At 35.3% G+C, this 20,114-nt stretch overlaps 4 protein-coding genes and 1 pseudogene across 10 annotated transcripts; 1 reads left to right on the top strand and 4 right to left on the bottom strand.

Annotated features, from left to right (window-relative positions):
- The first annotated feature begins 645 nt into the window (after positions 1-645).
- Positions 646-3,106, top strand: LOC114175725 (uncharacterized). The gene is made up of 2 exons (XM_028060511.2): positions 646-2,776; positions 2,869-3,106. Exons 1-2 carry the CDS (start codon positions 650-652, stop codon positions 2,956-2,958), a joined length of 2,217 nt encoding a protein of 738 aa, XP_027916312.1. The 5' UTR covers positions 646-649; the 3' UTR covers positions 2,959-3,106.
- Positions 3,107-5,353: 2,247 nt separating this feature from the next.
- Positions 5,354-8,462, bottom strand: LOC114178473 (cation/H(+) antiporter 15-like). The gene is made up of 3 exons (XM_028064402.2): positions 8,018-8,462; positions 6,917-7,915; positions 5,354-6,845 (listed from the first exon to the last, which is right to left on the bottom strand). The coding sequence occupies exons 1-3, from the start codon at positions 8,240-8,242 to the stop codon at positions 5,613-5,615; spliced, it is 2,457 nt and encodes an 818-aa protein (XP_027920203.1). The 5' UTR covers positions 8,243-8,462; the 3' UTR covers positions 5,354-5,612.
- Positions 8,463-9,095: 633 nt separating this feature from the next.
- On the bottom strand, positions 9,096-14,678 carry LOC114177805 (uncharacterized). Of its 4 annotated transcripts, XM_085671296.1 has the most exons (5): positions 13,282-14,678; positions 12,524-12,587; positions 12,310-12,428; positions 9,465-10,847; positions 9,096-9,367 (listed from the first exon to the last, which is right to left on the bottom strand). In XM_085671296.1, exons 4-5 carry the CDS (start codon positions 10,587-10,589, stop codon positions 9,281-9,283), a joined length of 1,212 nt encoding a protein of 403 aa, XP_085527422.1. In that variant the 5' UTR covers positions 10,590-10,847; positions 12,310-12,428; positions 12,524-12,587; positions 13,282-14,678; the 3' UTR covers positions 9,096-9,280. The 4 variants fall into 4 exon arrangements, with proteins under 4 accessions (XP_085527422.1, XP_085527420.1, XP_085527421.1 ...); XM_085671294.1 differs by having other exon boundaries at positions 9,465-12,428; positions 12,524-12,691; XM_085671295.1 differs by having other exon boundaries at positions 9,465-12,428.
- A 337-nt stretch (positions 14,679-15,015) lies between these two features.
- LOC114177806 (uncharacterized) lies at positions 15,016-15,986 on the bottom strand (annotated as a pseudogene). Of its 3 annotated transcripts, none has more exons than XR_014993865.1 (2): positions 15,874-15,986; positions 15,016-15,597 (listed from the first exon to the last, which is right to left on the bottom strand). The product of XR_014993865.1 is annotated as an uncharacterized LOC114177806, transcript variant X3 (transcript). The 3 variants fall into 3 exon arrangements; XR_014993863.1 differs by having other exon boundaries at positions 15,016-15,649; positions 15,874-15,962; XR_014993864.1 differs by having other exon boundaries at positions 15,016-15,618; positions 15,874-15,962.
- A 743-nt stretch (positions 15,987-16,729) lies between these two features.
- On the bottom strand, positions 16,730-18,283 carry LOC114179297 (NAC domain-containing protein 104-like). Its single transcript, XM_028065585.2, has 3 exons — positions 17,937-18,283; positions 17,381-17,649; positions 16,730-17,126 (listed from the first exon to the last, which is right to left on the bottom strand). The coding sequence occupies exons 1-3, from the start codon at positions 18,097-18,099 to the stop codon at positions 16,947-16,949; spliced, it is 612 nt and encodes a 203-aa protein (XP_027921386.1). The 5' UTR covers positions 18,100-18,283; the 3' UTR covers positions 16,730-16,946.
- Between the last annotated feature and the right edge of the window lie 1,831 nt (positions 18,284-20,114).

Genomic DNA, 20,114 nt, shown 5'->3' with positions numbered 1-20,114 from the left:
TTGGTTTTATGTATATGATATTAGTTTTATATATATAAGGTATTTGACATGACTTTTAACCAAAAATCTTAAGATAATGTAGTTATAGGTCTTTTTTCTTATATAAAATTTAACTTTGTTGATTCTATTCGATGTGAGACTTTTAATTCATTTGGACTATTCGAACAGTTGTGCTGTTATTTGGATATAATAGATAACTATTTTTATCACTTTATATCATGTAAACAATTTTTTTATTGCAACAATTAACATAATATTGAAGCAAAGTAAGTGAGTAGGGTTTTTCATCGTTGTGAACTGAGTAGGGTTGTGAACTCCCTATCATCCAGTTTAGCTGGTTTCTTTTGGGACAAAGCTTAAGTCTTACCTTTTTATAAAATTTGTGGGAAAGAAAAAACATCTCAATCACATTGGTACGGGGTTCATCAGATTTTAACAGAAGCTTACGACCCACTACTTATATAGGTTGTATGTAGATATAATAGGTAAAATTGTATTATCAACCATGGCCACTTATATCCAAAGAGAAAGAGTTCTGATTTCCAAGGTCCGAAAATGCATGACATAACATCCTATGTCATTTACGTCTCAACCTTCTAACGCCTCTATAAATAACAACCTAATTTTCACTTTCAAACCATCTTCAACCATGGCTGTGGTGTTCTGGGTACTGCTTTTCGCTAGCCTCAGCCATCCGCTAGCCACAATCAATGCCCAAGCACCAGAAGGTACCCCTTCCAATTGGCAACCTGCAACCCCAAATACACCTTCTACATGGCCAACTACCACTCCAAATACACCTTCTACATGGCAAACAACAACCCCAAATACACCTTCTACATGGCCAACTACAACCCCAAACACACCTTCCACATGGCAAAGTACAACCCCTAATACACCTTCTACATGGCAAACTACAACCCCAAATACACCTTCTACATGGCCAACTACAACTCCAAACACACCTTCTACATGGGAAACTACAACCCCAAATACACCTTCCACATGGCAAACTACAACCCCTAATACACCTTCTACATGGCAAACTACAACCCCAAACACCCCTTCTACATGGCCAACTACAACTCCAAATACATGGCCAACTACAACCCCAAACACCCCTTCTACATGGGAAACTACAACCCCAAACACACCTTCTACATGGCAAACTACAACTCCAAACACACCTTCTACATGGCAAACTACAACCCCAAATACACCTTCTACATGGCAAACTACAACCCCAAATACATGGCCAACTACGACCCCAAATACACCTTCAACATGGCCAACTACAACACCAAATACGCCTTCTACATGGCCAACTACAACTCCAAATACACCTTCTACATGGCCAACTACGACTCCAAATACATGGCCAACTACAACCCCTAATACGCCTTCTACATGGCCAACTACAACCCCTAATACACCTTCTACATGGCCAACTTCAAATGCACCCTCTGCATTGCCTTCTACAACACCAAGTGCACCCTCAACGTTGCCAACAACAACACCGAATGTACCTTCAACATTGCCTACAGCAACACCAAATGCACCTTCAACATTGCCAACAACAACTCCAATCGCACCATCAGTAGCCAAACAACCACCTGTTGTGGCTGCAACCCCTGCCATTTCACAGAAACCACCAGCAGAAACTTCTCCAACTTCAACTATCAAGCCAACACCAGCAACCACATCTGCAGCTTCCCCCACTTCTGTCACCAAGCCACCTATTGTCATTGCAACCCCTCTCCCCTCAATAAAACCACCAGTCGCAACTTCTCCCACTTCTTCTAAATCACCAGTTCCCAAAGTTTCATCTCCTACATCATCTGCACCAGCGAAATCACCCATTCCTAAGGTTTCATCTCCAACATCATCCGCACCTGTGAAATCACCACTCCCCAAGGTTTCATCTCCAACATCATCTGCACCTGTGAAATCACCGGTTCCTAAGGTTTCATCTCCAACATCATCTCCCGTGAAATCGCCAGTCCCCAAAGCTATATCCCCAACATCATCTGCTCCTGCGAAATTACCAGTTCCAAAAACTACATCTCCAACATCTGCTCCTGTGAAATCACCAATTCCAAAAGACACTTCTCCAACATCTGCTCCTGCAAAATTACCTGATCCGAAGCCTTTACCACCATCATCTGCTCCTGCGAAATTACCAGTTCCCAAGGATTTACCACCAACCGCCACTCCGGTGAAACCACCCGTCCCCAAAACAGCACCTCCAAAAATAGCACCTGTAAAACCACCTGTTCCCAAGATCACACCAGCATTAAGTCCAAAATCCCCATCTCCAAAACTCCCACCCAAAGAAGCACCTATTTCACCTCCACCACTGCCATTACCGCCAGCTGACTCACCACTGTTGCCTACTCCAACCGCATCCCCCACACCAGCCGAAGCACCAACAGCGCCAGCACCAGCCAAAAAAGCACCAGCACCAGCACCTGCACACAAAAAGAAAGCGCCAAAACCATCACCTGTTCCTTCCCCATTAAGTAGCACCCCAACACCTGCACCAACGCCTTCGATTGAAACACCAACCCCAGCACCAGCACCCGAAGAAGACACGCCAGAACCTCCTCCCCACAAACACAGGAGAAGAAGACACAGACACAAGCACAGGAGACATCACTCGCAATCTCTGGCTCCAGCACCAGCCATAATTCGGAGGAGTCCCCCAGCACCACTAATTGAAGATATTACCACAACCGACTCAGAAGAGACGCCTGCACCAGCACCAAGTCCCAATGCGGTAATATATACTATCTTTCAACTCTTAGATTTGAAGTCCTAAACACTTTTAATCACGTCTCATTCATCTCATATTTTCCATTTTGTTTACAGAATGGTGCGCAAGCCTACTATAAGCAAGGGAATACATGGCCAAGCGTTGGAGTCGCCATTGCCATTTTGTTATTATCTGTCATCACATGACACTTTCAAAATCCTATATGAAGAACATTGATTCACTCTAAGCGGTGGTGTGGTTTGCAGAAATTATATTATTTTTTACTTTCTTTCTTTGTGTTGTGATCTTTGCCGAATAATATTAATGATACGAGTTTTTGAATTGTTAAAACAACCAGACACTGCTAAGCAGAATGCAAAAGTGTTATATATTTCCCATTTAATTTGATGAATTTCTGAATCCAAAATCTTGTACTTAACAAGAACAAATTTATCAACCTATATATATATATATATATATATATATATATATATATATATATATATATATATATATATAACATACAGATACGTTAACCTTTTACAATAACATTATCATGTTTATGAAAACACTATCCCAATTTCGGATATCATGCATCCAACCCTAACAAAATTAATATTTCATAAGGTTGGAATATAAGTATGAATCTAAATTTTATATTAAAATAAATGAAATAAATATATAAAAATGAAGATTTTTAAATTTATTGATTTAAAATTTTGGATAGAGTGTAAATTTTATATGTATACTAGTTACACTCGGTTCTCATGGGTTTTGTATCTTCCATGTGCTTGCCATAACCAACATACATAATAGGATTTGAAAGTAAATCACTTCCTCACTAAGCATTACTTACATCAAATCCAATAAGAATACCCTTAACATGAAATCATGCGTGAACATTTTATAAGCAAGTAGTACTTATAATTAAAAAAGTAATTTTTATTTTAAAACGAATTTTACATTTAAACCATATAAAATAATGAAAATGATAAACTTATACACCTTCTATACCTATTTTGCACTTTCACATGTTGGTTAAACTAGTTTAGTGTTTTGGTTAAATTAGTATGATAGTAATTTATCTTCTTATTTGAACCAATATGCATATGCTTATGTCCTTTGCATTGTATTAAAATATTGCTATAAGATGCCTAAACAAATTACATTGCAAAAACTGTAAGTAGACACTTAGATAATAAAACAATATAATGGAAGATTACATAAAGAACATAATTAATCCGGACTAACAGATCTCAAACGATTTAGTCTAGATGATTGTTTTTGTAGGAAAATGAATAGAGAATGAAAGCTTACCCAAGAGAAAAATCTGGTTAAAACAAAACTAATCAAATACATAGTGATTGAGCAGAACATCCCATGAAAGAGGTTTGAAGTGCAAGAATTTGGTGAGAGAAATTCAAATTTCTAAGGCCATGTTCGGTTACATGGTATTAATAACACAAGACAATGGACAATGAAGAGTAAATACATTATGTAGAAAGATAACTTTTGTAATTAATTTGATATAAAGAATTATAAATACCATTGTTAGGATTGGAATATATAGGAAAGAAGTTTTTGGATTGCAAATATAAAGTATTATCTTATATCATGGGGACAATATATTTGAAAAACAAGTACATAATTTTGTAATGGGTTGGAATACCCCAAGTGCTCTAATATAAATATATATATTTATATTTTGTTGATAAAAAAAAAAAACACATCTAATCATTATATAATAATTAAACAACCTTTTAAAATTCCTAGTTATAATCATCACCAACCTTGTGGTAATATGAGAAATTAATTATCACTTAATAACAATTTAAAAACCTTCTAAAATCCCTATAATTATGGCCAACCTTCTAAATAAATAATGTCAAGTTGATGTATGCAATTTTGATCATGTACATCTATCGATACTCTAAAATAATATACCAATTTCTTAGAAATTGATAAGCTTTCTCATATACTTTTCTTAATATTTAAGGTGAGTAAATTGATGTTAACTTTATAAAAGAAGTTTTAAATTATTTTATGATTTATTAACCTAAAACACGAAAAATATGGTCACATGTAACGGTTATTCATCCCTAACTTCTCTTCAATTCAAGTTCTATTAGACCTATCTACTTTGGAGGTTGAGATGTTGGTTCCGAGTACCTCTAGATTCAAAGTGTTGAAATGTTTACAAAGACACTATACTCACATCTCAAATATATATGTAAGACAATAATAAATACTATACTAAATGTATAAAGTTTACTTCGTCAACGGTACCATTTATAGTTCTGTTTTTTGCTTTTACCAAAATGACCTTTGTGTGCTTTTACTAAAATGAACTTAGGTTACATAGGTTAGGACCCCTCCTTGGTGCTTTTGGGTTGTGTTAACGTGACTTGTTCATCTAATCTTTGATTAACTATTAACCTTGTTTTAGGAAACTGAGAAAGTCTTAGTGTACGTTGCCACTATTAACCTTGGGAAGATGATATCATTTCAGTCTCATACAACACAATAATTATGTGTATTAAAAAATATATAATGATAAAAATGTTATTATTTTCAGTTGTTTAACATTTGTATATTATTAATAAGTGTATTCTATGATTTAAAAGGATATCTACCTCTGAACTATCTCAAATTTATACTCTATAATTTTACACTGAGCGAATTTTAAATTGTTTGTGGAAGCTTTTCTCTTATTGTAGGACTTCACTGGATATCAATACATACATATATATATACATATATATATTTGAATGATGCCAATGAATGAGGAATATGTCATCCATTGAATGATGGCATAGAAGGAGGCTATCATGATTCACATATTCTTCATTTGTGATCGTCATCATGGTGTTAATGTCTGCTCATCCTGGTCTGTTTCCAAAATATCTTCTTCCATTCCTTCCCCAAGATATTGTTGCACTATCAACACAGAAGCAGTGGCTGCAAAATCTGATGAAGCCAACAAGTCCCCAATTGCCCCTAACTCAGGACATTCACTCCAATCAGTGAGTCCTGCTATGAGTGGTGATTTCATTTCTTCGCCTCTCCCAATTATGAAAAGGTCGTGAACATCATCCATTGACCTTATTGCTGCTACTGTCTGCTCTCCATTGTTCACCATTTTCTCCATATAAACAACTGAGGCATCATTCTCACGGCTTGTCCTAAACCAACTTATAAGCCTGTCATCAAGTTTTTTCTGATTGTCCTTATCCGTGTTCACTGTCAGTACCGTACTTTCGTCAGGGCTGTGATCACTATGTTGATGCAATACTTCTTCCGCATAAACAAAACGCATCAGAGTAAGGTTTACCCCTGGATTTTCTGACATCCTCCATGCATAGCTCAGGGCTTCTCTATCATCAGGCCCTCCAAAGAACAACACTGCCACATTGTGAGACTTTTGTTGATCTGGACCCAGATGGGTGCTGGTATTAAAGCCTCTATCCACTAGAATCCCAACGGAGCAAGGTGCTTGGCTTAGTATATTGATGTTCACACTGCGGTGTGACATGTTGGTGGGCTCCATTTCACCATCAACCGTTTGATGTTTGTGGAAAGGGACGATGATGAAGGCCACACGCTTTTCCTGAGCCAGGTTGCATACGTCCTCGTGCATGGTGGAGTAAGGGGAGATTACTGTCGAGGGCTGCACTGAGACGTTGGAAGCTTGAAGCTCGTAGTTTCGAAAGGCATTGACTATGTGTTCAGATTGAGCTTGAGTCTTGTTACAGGCTGGATGGTCTGAATCCTTGGAGGTATGATGCTGAACGAGGATTAATGCAGATGCATGGCCACTGAGTTCGGTCAAATGGACCATGTAAATGCATATTGGGGACTTCTTTGAAGGGTTAGTGGCGTCAAGGAGGTTAATCATTGTGGGCACATTTCGAGGAGTGTGGATACAAACTAGGACTCTGAACTCTGATTCCTTTTGTGACAATTGAATGGTTCTTCTTTTGTAAGGTATCACTCCCCTTACTGGTTTGTATATAAGTGACATCCCAGGTACAATGATTGCTGTCATTAGCACGCTTATAAGCATCAAGGTTGCAAAGGATTCGCTGGTCAAAACCTGTAGTGAATTCAACAGCAATCCCAGAAACATTATAGGAATAGTAGCAGTAGTAGAAGAAGTGGGTGTACCTTTTGATCCTTGCCAATGTTAATGACAATAATTTCAACAACGCCTTTTGTGTTGAGGAGCAAACCAAGGACTGCTCCATCACGAACTGATATTTGATAATAGAGTGCAGCGATCACAGTGCCAATGATTTTGCCAACGCAAGCCAAAATAACAAGAGTGACCAAAGTTGCCCATTCTTGGAAGTTATCGAGCAGTCCAAGATCAGTTTTTAGGCCAGTGGAGGCGAAAAATAGAGGGAGCAAAAGCAACGTTATAAAGTCCTCTAGCCTTTCCACAAGAGAGAGCCCTAGAGGTCCATGTGGGATTGTCAAACCAAATACAAAGGCTCCAAAAACTGCATGTGTTCCAATAGCATCTGTGATCAAACCTGAGAGCATCACACCTGCTAATATTATGCACATATAGAAATCACTGAAGGTTTCACCCTCCGGGGTTTTCCTCACCATCCACAACATCAAAGGTCTCACCACAAAAATATTAAAAACAATAAACCCTATACTTGCCAAGAAAGTCGGCAACAGAGTGATAGAAGGCGTATTACGCTGTGCCAAATTAACAGAAAGAACCAAGAGCAGACATGAAAGCAGATCATTAACCAGTGCAGATGAAAGAGCAATCCTTCCCAACTCAGAGTTGATGAATTTCAGCTCTGCAAGGATTCTCACAAGAACTGGAAACGCTGCCACAGAAAGAATTGAACCAATGAATAGGATGTTAGCGGTGCTTCTTTCTGCTACTCCGTTGAATTTTATCAAATACGCAGAGAACACAGCTCCAACTGCGAAAGGTAGGATCATGCCTAGAACTGCTATGGTCACTGCTTTTCTCCCTATGCGTCTCAACGATGCTGCATCCATCCCCACTCCCACCAAGAACATAAAATATACGATGCCAACGTTTGCCATTGTTTCAAGCAAGATCTCACCTCTTTGAGGAAAAACTGCATCAGAAAATGTTTGGTTTTTCCCAAGCACCGAAGGACCCAATATTATGCCTCCCTACACACACACATGCATGCATGTAATTAACAACTTAACATTAAGCACATATGATGTAAAACTTTTACCGGATTCATAGTAGAAAATGTTAAAGGGACTAACCATGAGTTCAGAAATAACTCGTGGCTGGCGAATGGGCTTGAGTACGTACACAAATAGACGGGTGACAACGAGAACTAACACTAATTGCAAGAGAAAGAGAGGCAGAGAATAGTTCAAGGGGTTTTGCTTATTCCAAACCCCTTCTGATGTTATCATGGTGGCTGCGTAGCATATTATAGGTTTCGTTTCGTTTACATCAAACGCCAATGCAGTTTCCTTTGCCATCACTCCCTCTTCTACTCAATCCCAATGTATATATATATATACCGATCTAGCTTCTTTGCTTCCTCAAACATTCATTGCCTGAGTCTTACCAACACTCACTCAGCAGAATATAAGCATGCATCACCTAATTTGCATGCAAAAACCGAATACAATCGAGTGTGTGGTTTGGGTGATTGATGAATTCAAAAGATGAAAAATGAAAGAGAGGTGTTTTTCTTCATTTTCTTTTTGGATGAAACACAGAAATGAGAGGAATGTAATGAGAGAAGTTATGTTCGTATGTTTGATGGTTATCCATTCAAGAGGGAGCTCTACTTAATTTTCATGGCTTATGTTGGGGTAACTATTTTAAGATCAATGATGCTAGACACTTGAGCACTTGAGCCACATGTGTGGGATTGTGCATTATTTCTATTTTTAAAATTATTTTTTATAACTCCTACCAAGTAAAAATAAGATTAAATCACCCAACATCTTTATTAAAATAGATAAATAAACTTTAGATATTTGACATGTTTTTTTACATCACTGATGTTATTAAAATCGTTTTTTTTTTCTTCATTTCACTTATATATATATATATATAATAAATTTTATGCATAATACGTATGTCCTATATTCTTATATCACATCCTTGGTCATTTTTATTTTATTTAGAATACAGCTTACAAATATAATGTTTCAAGTCTTTTCACAAAATTTTGATTATAGTTGTTAATTAAAAGGTTACAGCTAGAAATTTAGTATTGTCAAAAGTAATTAGAAATTTCTATTGAAAAATAGTTATAATTATACAAAAAGAAATTATGAAAATATTATTCATAATCTATGAATCAAAGGACTAAGATGATAGTAAGAAAAGATAAAGAGCGTATTTATACATGTTAGCAAAGAATACAATTAAACACAGAAAGAACAAAATGTAAAAAAAATATATGGGTATAATAATTCTTTATTCAGTTTCACACATTTAACTGATTTTATATGTTCTGCAAACACACCACCAATCCATGTTCTTCATATGAAACTTTGAAAGTGTCATGTGATGACAGATAACAAAATGGCAATGGCGACTCCAACACTGGGCCATGTGTTCCCTTGCCTATTGTATGCTTGCGCGCCATTCTGTAAACAAAAATGAAAAACATGATTACAAAACTATTACGTTAGAAAAGTGTACAATTGTGAATCAAATTTGAGCGTTGAAAGACAATATATTTACCGCATTGGGATTTGGTGCCGGTGCAGGCGTCTCTTCTGGCTGGGTTGTGGTGATATCTTGAACAAGTGGTGCTGGTGGACTCCTCCGAATAATGGTTGGTGCTGGAGCCAGAGATTGCGAGTGATGTGTCTTGTGTTTGTGTCTTCTTCTCCCGTGCCTGTGGGGAGGAGGTTCTGGGGTGTCATCTTCGCGTGCTGGTGCTGGGGTTGGTGTTTCAATCGAAGGCGTTGGTGCAGGTGTTGGCGTCTTACTTAGTGGTGAAGGAACAGGTGATGGTTTTGGCGCTTTCTTTTTGTGTGCAGGTGCTGGTGCTGGTGCCTTTTTGGCTGGTGCTGGCGCTGTTGGTGCTTCGGCCGGTGTTGGGGATACTTTTGGAGTAGGCAATAATGGCAGTGGTGGTGGTGAAATAGGGGCTTTTTTGGGTGGTTGTGGTGGTGAAATAGGAGCTTTTTTGGGTGGTTGTGGTGGTGGGATTTTGGGGGATGGGGGTTTCGGACTTGATGCTGGTGTAATCTTGGGAACAGGTGGTTTCACTGGTGCTATTTTTGGGGGTGTTGTTTTTGGAACGGGTGGTTTCAAAGGAGCTATCTTTGGAGGTGTTGTTTTGGGAACTGGTGGCTTCACTGGAGAGGAGATTGGGGGTAAAGGCTTGGGATCTGGTAATTTCACAGGAGCAGATGTTGGAGATGTAGCTTTTGGAACTGGTGATCTCACAGGAACAGATGATTTTGGAGATGAAACCTTAGGAAGTGGTGATTTCACCGGTGCAGATGAAGTTGGAGATGAAACTTTGGGAAGTGGTGATTTACTAGAAGTGGGAGAGGTTGTTGCTGGTGGTGGTTTCCTTGAGGGAAGAGGGGTTGCTATGACAATGGGAGGCTTTGTAGCAGAAAAGGGGGAAGCTGCATTTGGCAATTTGGAGGGTGAAGATGTGGTTGCTGGTGTTGGCTTGCTAGTTGAAGTTGGAGAAGATGCTTCTTGTTGTTTAGCCACTGATGGTGCAGATGGAGTTGTGTTTGGCAATGTTGAAGGTTGAAACTTGGAGGGTGTTGGTGTTTGGGCAATGATTGTGGGTAGAGGGTTGGTAAGACTAGCTAAAGCCAAAACCAAGAACACTGCACCCATTGTGTGTTGGAACTGATTTGGTAGGGAAACTTAGATTGCTATTTATGGCATGTGGATTATGGCTATGATTGGATAGAAGGTTGAGATGTAGATGACATAGTAACCATGTAAGAGGAGATGTAGCCTTCGTGTGATTACAACATTAATGTAAACAACAGAAAAGGCATAGGATATCTTGTAATAAGGGACCTACGCAACCAAAACTCTCTCTTTGGATTTAACTTTCCATGGTTGCATGCTATGAGAACACAAGTTTACCTATTATAAATGCCATACACATGACCTAAGTTAGTAGGAGTCATTGCCTTCTGTTAATATCTGATGAACCAACATACCAATGTGATTTAGATGTTTTCTCTTTCCCACAGGAAATCTCAGAAGAATGAAAAAGAAACAAAATCAACATGATGTTGGAGATGATACTGCTTAGAATTCATTAAGGAATAAAAAACCATAGTATAGAGGATGTAGGGTCAACTAGTTTCATATTCTAGAACTACATGTTTGATGAACTTACTGCATAATTATTTCCATAACTTTTCTGTTATAAGTAGAAATGATTCTGTTCGTTAATTTCATTTTGTTATTCTCACTGAAATTTTTAAAATGTTTTGCTTCTATACTTAAATCGAAATGCATGTTTACAAGTCGAGGCATCCATTATTTTAATTCAAGGTTTTCATCTTTTTTCCTTCTTCAGCTATGAGAAACAGGGCAATGATACATTGATATTTCCTAAAAAATTTATATAACTAGTTAATTTTCACTATGTTATACTTTTCTTTCTATTTTTCTATAAAGATTTATTTTTCTAATTATCGCGTTATCTTTGAAAACAGGTTATTAAATCGTTATTTGGATGTTAAAAGATTATTTTTCTTTAAAATATAAAAATTAATACTTTAATAACTAATAAAACCATTTAACAACTGGATTATAATAATATAAGAAAATGATTGATATGTTAAATCAGATTGTCATATGGTTATATATTTAAATGAAATATGGTTGTATATTTAAATAAATTGTAAATATAACACCACTCTATATTATCAAAATTAATTATCATAAATAATAGTCATTTGTTGTGTTTTAAACTAGCAGGACAGGGTTTGAATCATAAATATTCAGGAGTTGCAATGTATTTGTTTGGTTAGAAGAAGTCTTGAAAAAGTCAACCTCTTATTAATTCTGGTTCATGCTCGTGTCCAATACAAAACTAATAATTAGCCCTATACTCTTAAAGTATAAATCATTATTTATATTTAATATGAATTCAAACGATGTATTTTTATAATTTTTTTAATATTACATTGCAACCAGTGCTAATGAAATTTATTTTCATATCTCTTTTATTATAGTTTTGGTTTAATTGAAGTTAATAAACAATATTTAATTATATATTTTCTTTTTTCATAGTGTTTGGTTTAATTGAAATTAATCAACAATATTCTATTGTTTCTTTTATGTAGTGTCTGCTTAGCTTATGCCAAGGAAATTTATTAAAAAAATTACAAACAATGGGATATTCCATTATGTAAAAGCACATTAAGTTACTATTTTCTAAGTTTATTTTAATAAGAATATAAAATGAGCTAAAAACATGATGAAAAGAAAAGGAAATTAACATGTTAAAAAAAAGCTGCCAGTGAATTAAGGTTTTTGGGTGTTTATCACAAATCATCACAGTCAACTTTCCAAAGGTTTAGAAAGACCACACCTCTACAAGTCCCCATAGATACTGCAAATGTTGAAGCATATCCACAAGGAAGCAGAAGAGGTACTTCTAGAAGCCTTTTTTGTGGACTCTTCTCAAACTTACCATCTTCAAATTTTGTCCTAAAAGGTACACAAGGTATATATAAATTTAATAATTACACCGTATATACATGTCACCACATAAATTTAAAAAAATCCCAATCTGTAAATATTACCATTTGATAAAACTTTCTCACAAACAATTTGAAAACAAGCATCACCTAGACATTAGCGTTACAACTGCACAAGCACGGGCAATGAAGTCGTGAATCATGAGTCCCGGCTATAAAGTATAGCAGAATATGAAACCAATCAGCTAAAGTAGAAGGCTATTGAAGTATTACCTGTTAAACAAGGCAAACCAATCAGAAAATATATTTATGCGAATAATAATTCCAATCTGCTAAAACTGCATTACAAGGAGTAGTATATGGATATGGAAGGACTAAGTGTACTTGCAGCAAGAGCAGATATCACAATGTGTTCACATGGCTCAAGCTACAACATGGCCGGAATCATTGCTCAGAGAAGACAGAAAAAAGTCAAAGGTTTATAACAACTTAAAAAGAATGGGTAGACTCCACCAAGTTTGATCTTGACGAAGATCAAAGTGGGAAAAAGGTGATATTAAAATATGATTGCACTAATGCAAAGCCAAAGACATCATTTAGATACTAATCTATATGCCTTGAAGAGGATTGTCAGAATATCTTCACTGATATAACGTTAAAAGAGGAAAGAAGATGAAACTACCCTCCTCCCCCACCCACACCCAATATAGGTATCGCAAACAATTACATAAAACTTACTTTTTTTCTGAGAGCAAGATATAGCCACAACAACTATAAATAATTTTCTGAACACCACCAGCACCATGCTACTAGTGATCCTAATATTCAAAAAATGTTTGAAGCAAAGATGTGACCACAAATACCTGCAAGTTCCTAGATGTACTTGAGTCTTTCTCTGAAGAACAACTGATAATAGCAACCAGATCTTCTAATCTTTTCCGCTGCTTCCATTCGAGCTGATACCATTACCTCCTTCGAGGAGCTTTGACGACACTAAATTGACAAAAGGCAGAATAAAAAAAAATAGAAGAAAACGAGAATATGTATTGATAACTTCTCTGTACAGAGAAGTAGTCCTCTTTACAAGGTAATATTAGTACCTGTGAAGTAATTGAATAACAGTTGAAAGGAGCTATGCTCATAGTAAAATGATTGAAAAAGAGAAATTTTCTTTACAAGGTAATATCAGTAGCTATGAAGAAATTGAATAACAATTGAATGAAGCAATGCTTAATGTAAAATGATTGAACCAGATAAATTTAACAGTTCTGAGATAGACCACTTCTCTATTCTCAACCCAAACCAATGACCAATTGCTAGTTCTCCTCCCTCTCCTCTCAGTTATCCCTTACCTCCTTCCGATCTTTTCCAGCCTGATTCTTTTAATACCTTCCACCAATTTACCTAGACCGAATGCTCATTCTGTTATCTTTGTTGTCTCTCCTCCCTTATCACTTATTCTGCTACCATTTGCCTCCCCTCTACTTGCATATACCCAAGAGCTTCGAAGGGTCCAGCAGCCCATTTATTTCCTTCACTTCTCCTCCATCTTATCTCCTTCCTTTCCTCTCACAGACTTGTAAATTAGGTCTATAAGATGAATTCACATTTCTCTCCAATAGATTTGTTTTCCTCCCAATGTGAAAAAGTGATAGTTCAGCAACCTGAAACGTATAGCTTAGCGTGGAAAACATCAAAAACAAGACTACAATATATCATATGCATAAATATGTCGATCACTGAAAATGGTATAAAAACCTTGCAATGCTAGTGTTAAAGCATTACCTTTTCTACCTGCCAAAAGCCGCATAATGTGCTAGCAAGGATTTAACAACAAAAATACGTTCATCCTTGACAAAACAAAACCTGTTTATCAACCCTAGGGATAGGAAATTAATGATTGAACCAGTGAGATTAACAAAACAAATTGACTATAAAATTCAGATTTACATAAACCCATCTGCAACAGAAGAATATCACTACACGTGCAAACATAACCAATTTCCTTTTCCTTGTCTTGTCAGTGCATGTGAAAAGCAGATAACAGCAAAACACATAATTAGCCGTAAAATAGTATTATGTCAACAACAGAGTCGTTAAGAAATTAAGGAAAAATTTGGATAGGAATCGGGAAAGCAATAAGACTAGAAATGATCTCATTTATATTCGGAATTCTGATTTGAAGCGAACTGAAGTTTGTGTGCTCTATGGGGATTCTAAACAGTTATTTTAAAACATGTTTCATGTTTAGATCATTAATATACTTTAAGCTTTCTTTTTTCCTAATCAAATAAACAAATTCTACAACATAAGAAAGTGCTCAAACTTCTGAATTTCAGCTAGAAGCGTCGCCAAATCTGAACGGCCATGGCATATTTTCTTCAAATATCATATAAAACCATCCCTCAGTGAAATTTGGCCATTTTTCTCGTACCAAAGCACTTTATTCACCCAGTGTCCAAGTCCGCATATTCACCAATCAGCAACCATTCCAGCAATAACAGACCACACACACCTCTCCAAAGATCAAACATAACATTAGCCCTTTAAAAGTGGTTACCACTGTCAAACTTCAACTGATACAGTGCCACATAAAATAAACTGAAACATGTAAGTTATCATTTATACTCGTAAACAGGTTCCAATGGTTCTACAGCTAACACAAAAATCTGGAGTACTAAAACAAAACTTCGTAATCACTCCAACACGATAGAAGCCCCCAACTCCTTGAGCTTCTCCATAATGGGATTAGCCTCCTCCTTGGTGAGCCCCTTCTTTAATACACAGGGAACCTTTTCCACCAAGTCCTTGGCTTCCTTTAACCCCAACTCAGTGAAGGACCTCACTTCCTTAATGATCTTGATCTTGGCAGCAGCATCATACTTTTCCAACTTCATATCAAACACTGTCTTCTCCGCCACAGCACTGGCCTCCAACCCAGGAGACCCGGCAGGCGCCATGGACGGTGTCAAAACACCGGCCACCGGAGCGCCATAGCGGTGGAGACCCATCTTGAGCCGCCAGAGGACGGTGAAGTCGTGTCTGTCAAACCTGTTAAGCTGGAGAAGCTCGTTGGCAATACGCTCCACCTTCTGCGCACGCGCCTCCGTGGAGAGAGCACGCGTCAGGTTCACAAACCTTGTGGCAGACCTTGCGGCATGGTGAGACATTGCCTTTCCCTTCACCACACCAAATTTTCACTAAATACAAATGCACACACAAATCGACAACCTAATCATATGAGACAACAAACGACAAGTGAAAATATTGTTTAAGAACTAACGGAAAAATTATATAAGGGAACTTCAATTTACTCCTAGATCAGAACAGTTCAAGTTTTGTGTTGAGATGAAGAACAAGATTGTTAATAAAACAAGTGGTGGAAAGCATCATTAATTAAATATATTAAACATAATGAAAGTTAGAAAAGAGAATGGGAAGATGGAAGGGCATACAATGGGAGATTTTCCGGCGCCGGACGATTATGCAGTGCGTCGCCCACGCTTTTGGGTTCGCTTATGTGTGAGAAATTGAATAATTGTTATGTTACCAGATAAATAATAGGAATTTTATTATTTTTATGAATATTGAAGTTATTTATTTATTAAATAAATAAATAAATAAAATATTGTATAAAATTAACATTAAAATTGTGTAATCATTATTTTTAGAAAGATAATTATTTAATTATTTTACAGTAAAAGAATTATTTAAAAACTTGTTTATTATATAAACAATTAAATCATATTTTTATTTATTAAACATAAAATTGTCTAATTAAAAGATGATAGGAAAAAAAGTGCCTATGCTCTTTGTATATATAATAGTATAAATAAAGCTTTTATTGCTTTCATAGTTTGTTGTTGTCTATGTTTTTTATTAATATTTTTATTATTTTAAAATAAATGTTAATAATATTTTTACTTTAGTAATTATTATAATTTTAATAATTTGACTACATTTTCTTTTATTACTGTAAAAAGTTGGATTATCCACTTCAATTTCTTAATTGGCAACATTTATCTCTGTCTTTATGTAACAATGAAAAATGCATTCAAATAGTTACGAGACAAGACAACGCTTATTTATAACAGAGTGGCTAGTGGTGGGACCCACGTAGTTCTGATTCTCTGTAAACTGTATAAACTGTAAGTATATATATATATATATATATATATATATATATATATATATATATATATATATATATATATATATATATGTGTACGTATGTGTATGTATAATACAAAGATGAAAATAACATTATATAAAAGAAGTTTCAAAACAAAAAAAGAAAGAATAAAAGAAAAATTGAAAACTCTGTATAAGCTGCATTTCACAAGCAAAGTATATTCTCTATGATGCATAAGGACGTTTGAAAAGTGACAAGAAAAAAGACATTACCTAATTAATTAACTACAGAATCCGTAATCTGCCATTAAAAATACATGTATAATTGTATATAATTAAAATTCTAGCATGCAGATATATAGATTAATATCCTAACATTTGCTATTCAAAATTTAATCTAATTTGGAAGGCTCATAACTTCTTCAAGGTCATCATCTAGTGACATATAAAATTCATCTAGCCATGAAAGCTCAGTTCCATTGTCATTCTCATCGTTGTAACAGTTTACACCTTGTTTGGGTTCACAACTTTTCTTCTCATAGACTTTGCACAAAACCCATTTACTCCTACACTGATCCTGTATTCAACGATATCAGAAAACTAATTAGCACAATTAATGAACGGTTCTTTAATCTTGATGGGTCTATAGGAAGAATCATCTAACAAACAAAACACTAATAAATTTAAATTATATAAACCTAATCGAAGCACTTTTTTTAAAGTTGGGATACATTTGACATTTTTTTTAAAAGCGAATGTCATATTAACACAGTTTTACTATGTGAGTATCATCCGAGTAATTAAACCTATGATTAATAATTAACCACTTACAGATTTTCTTCTTCCTCGAGTACTTCCACAAGATGCAGTGCTAAAACTGGATGAGCAAATATGATACTCTTGCATGAACCAACTGGTTGCAGTGGCTTGTGGAGCTTCACCATGGTTGAACACAAGGTACTTCTTAAACCCCACTTTTTCAGATGCAGATACTATTGCTTCTGTCACTCCTATTTCCTTCCAATACCCATTTTCTGTGGATCTGTTTTCCTTCACTCTGGTGAAGAAATAGTGTTGATTTCCACTTGACAACGCTTTACCTAAACATACATAAAATGTACAACAAATATGTAGGTATAGTAAACATAAAACTAAACAAATATATATGATTTTTTGTTTTCATTTGGGTCATGTAGTTTTGTTTTTTTGACTAAAAAGAACAAGTGAAACTTGTATATCAAAAGTTTAGCACAACTCAGACACATGTTGATGATGTTGTTCAGGCATCTGAATTTATAGTAACAAGACATGTAGTTGGATCCATCCATACATGCATGCATATGATTGAACAAGTTATTAGATATGTAGAAATGAAGTAGAGAGATACCATTTAGCTGCCATGGATGATGCAGAGAGAGGTCAAGGTCTGGAATGATGTTGGGATGGCATGGTAGAGAGGTTTTGGGATAAAGAAAGTGAAGGAGAAGTTCTTCATCAGTTGGAGAGAAGCAAAAGCCAGGAGGAAGGTTGACACTTCCACAAGCCATCATTTGGTTATTTTAGTTTGTGTGGAGGACTTCAACATTAGGTCAAGTTTGTCAAAGTATATACTATATATATTGTTAATTAAAGTAAGAAAGAGATTTTGAGTGATTATAATTCAGAAAAAGAATTCAGTTGCAAGATCAAAGTCGGCGTTGTGCAAAGAAATTGAGTAGGGTCAAGAAAAATAGCTAACAAAGGAAGCTCTTTTCTGTTCTATTGTGAGTTATGGGTTTTTAAAGAGAATGACCCACCCGAAATCACACTATATGATTGTGATTCATCTATTTGATATATGTCACAAGATAATTGATGTCACTGGTAACAATTTCTGCCATAACAATTTGTCCATCGAGAATTGAACGTTTACTGTTAGATCAAAAGTTATAACAGTTAGTCTGGACACAACTTTTTTACTTAAGAGCGTAATAATTCAAATAGTATATTTTAATTTTGACTTGATTCATCTGACTTTCACGAGAAGATTAAGACTACTCTTAGGAATCTAAGTGTGAGTCTAAGTCCCACAATGATCAGAAATGAGAAAGTAGAGCACTATATAAGAATAAAGACCCATAAACCTAATGCTTTAAGGTTTTTGGTTGAGAGTGGTGTTGTTCTCCCCAATGAAACTCCTGTAAAACCTGACAAGTGGTATCAGAGCCGAAAAGGGCAAAAGGGCGGTAGATGTTCAACTTTTTTTTCTTTATTCAATGTATAACTCGTATTCAGGCTTTGAATTTCCAACTGTGAATCATAATTTAACATCACATTATTGTGCATAATTATTTGAGTTAGCAAGGATAAGCACTACGGGAATATTAAGACCTGCCTTATCTGCATGATGCATGTTTCCTCCTTTTTTTTTTAACTGTCAATTCTAGTTTCCTCCCACTTGCTACCACAATCCATCACCAACACCTTAATTTCGCTTTCTTAATTATCTATTCTCAATTAATTCATAATATTTGAACATAGGGAATGTGGTTTTGAATAATCTAGAGTTTTGCTAGTGCTACTTCCATGGATGACAAGATTATATGTGATAACAATTACTCCATCTCGAAAGATGTTCCAAGATTTAAATTAGTCTCAAAGTAAAATGAAAAGGGAAAATATAATTTCAAAAGAGGATATTCATCACAAATAGTGGGACTAGTCAAATTTGGAGTGTCATGTGCATATAATTTCGGCTTTACTTTTTGACTTCTCACTTAAACCATGGTGAAAGTAATTTTTAAATTTATTACTGCACAAAAAAAAAAAAAATTGGCTAACCTTTATTACTTACTTATTCACATCTAATCAAGGTTGGACACGAGTGGGTTGAGTTCATACTAGTGAAGATATTTAAATTAAGGGTTAAATATGTTTTTGTCCCTCAAGTTTTAGTGACATTTAGAATTAGTCTCCTCTTTAAAATTTTTTACCAATTTAATCTTTCATCTTTAAAAATGCGTGAATTTAGTCCTTTTAACCAAATTTTGTTAAGTTCATCTGATGTTTCAAGTGCATTTCATGATAGTATTTGAATTGTTTATACCATATGACATATTTTCGCTTCAATGTTAACTCAAATATTATGATAAAATACGTTTAAAATGTCAAATAAACTTAACAAAATATGGTAAGAATGACTAAATACACGCATTTCTAAATATGAAACACTAAATTAGTATAAAGTTTCGAAGAGAAATTAATTCCAAAATTCATTGAAACTTAAGGGACCAAAAATATATTTAACCCTTAAATTAATTGATGTTAAAATTCTGATTTTTTTAAATACTATAAAATTAAATTGGTTTAAAAAATCTAAACCAATCTAAATTGATTTTTATTTGGTTTGAATTGATAAAAGTATGAGATGAATTTGGATGTGTATCCACTCTTACTATGATATGGATATGACATGGTATAAATAATTAAGTAGTGGATAAAGATGGGCATGAATATGTTTATTAATTTGCAACTTTAATTATAATTATCTAGTAAGCACTAGTATATGGTGAATGGTGGGGCAATG

This window comes from Vigna unguiculata, chromosome 3 (genome assembly GCF_037176805.1).
Source record: "Vigna unguiculata cultivar grain cowpea cultivar isolate G323 ecotype 2 chromosome 3, ASM3717680v1, whole genome shotgun sequence".
In the NCBI taxonomy this organism is placed as follows: Eukaryota; Viridiplantae; Streptophyta; class Magnoliopsida; order Fabales; family Fabaceae; genus Vigna; species Vigna unguiculata.
Note: the sequence above shows the minus strand (reverse complement) of the source record. Positions and strands in the feature narration are given on the sequence as shown.

What these genes read in the sequence shown, in the direction of transcription:
- LOC114175725 (XM_028060511.2), top strand. Translation starts at nt 650, where the DNA reads ATGGCTGTGGTGTTCTGGGTACTGCTTTTCGCTAGCCTCAGCCATCCG. An exon ending in CAGCACCAAGTCCCAATGCG is followed by an intron (nt 2,777 to 2,868) that starts GTAATATATACT and finishes TTTTGTTTACAG; the next exon opens with AATGGTGCGCAAGCCTACTA.
- LOC114178473 (XM_028064402.2), bottom strand. Translation starts at nt 8,242, where the DNA reads ATGGCAAAGGAAACTGCATTGGCGTTTGATGTAAACGAAACGAAACCT. An exon ending in GAGTTATTTCTGAACTCATG is followed by an intron (nt 7,916 to 8,017) that starts GTTAGTCCCTTT and finishes GTGTGTGTGTAG; the next exon opens with GGAGGCATAATATTGGGTCC. An exon ending in ACATTGGCAAGGATCAAAAG is followed by an intron (nt 6,846 to 6,916) that starts GTACACCCACTT and finishes AATTCACTACAG; the next exon opens with GTTTTGACCAGCGAATCCTT.
- LOC114177805 (XM_085671294.1), bottom strand. Translation starts at nt 10,589, where the DNA reads ATGGGTGCAGTGTTCTTGGTTTTGGCTTTAGCTAGTCTTACCAACCCT. An exon ending in CGGCACCAAATCCCAATGCG is followed by an intron (nt 9,368 to 9,464) that starts GTAAATATATTG and finishes TTTTGTTTACAG; the next exon opens with AATGGCGCGCAAGCATACAA.
- LOC114179297 (XM_028065585.2), bottom strand. Translation starts at nt 18,099, where the DNA reads ATGATGGCTTGTGGAAGTGTCAACCTTCCTCCTGGCTTTTGCTTCTCT. An exon ending in TCATCCATGGCAGCTAAATG is followed by an intron (nt 17,650 to 17,936) that starts GTATCTCTCTAC and finishes ATGTATGTTTAG; the next exon opens with GTAAAGCGTTGTCAAGTGGA. An exon ending in CTCGAGGAAGAAGAAAATCT is followed by an intron (nt 17,127 to 17,380) that starts GTAAGTGGTTAA and finishes CGTTGAATACAG; the next exon opens with GATCAGTGTAGGAGTAAATG.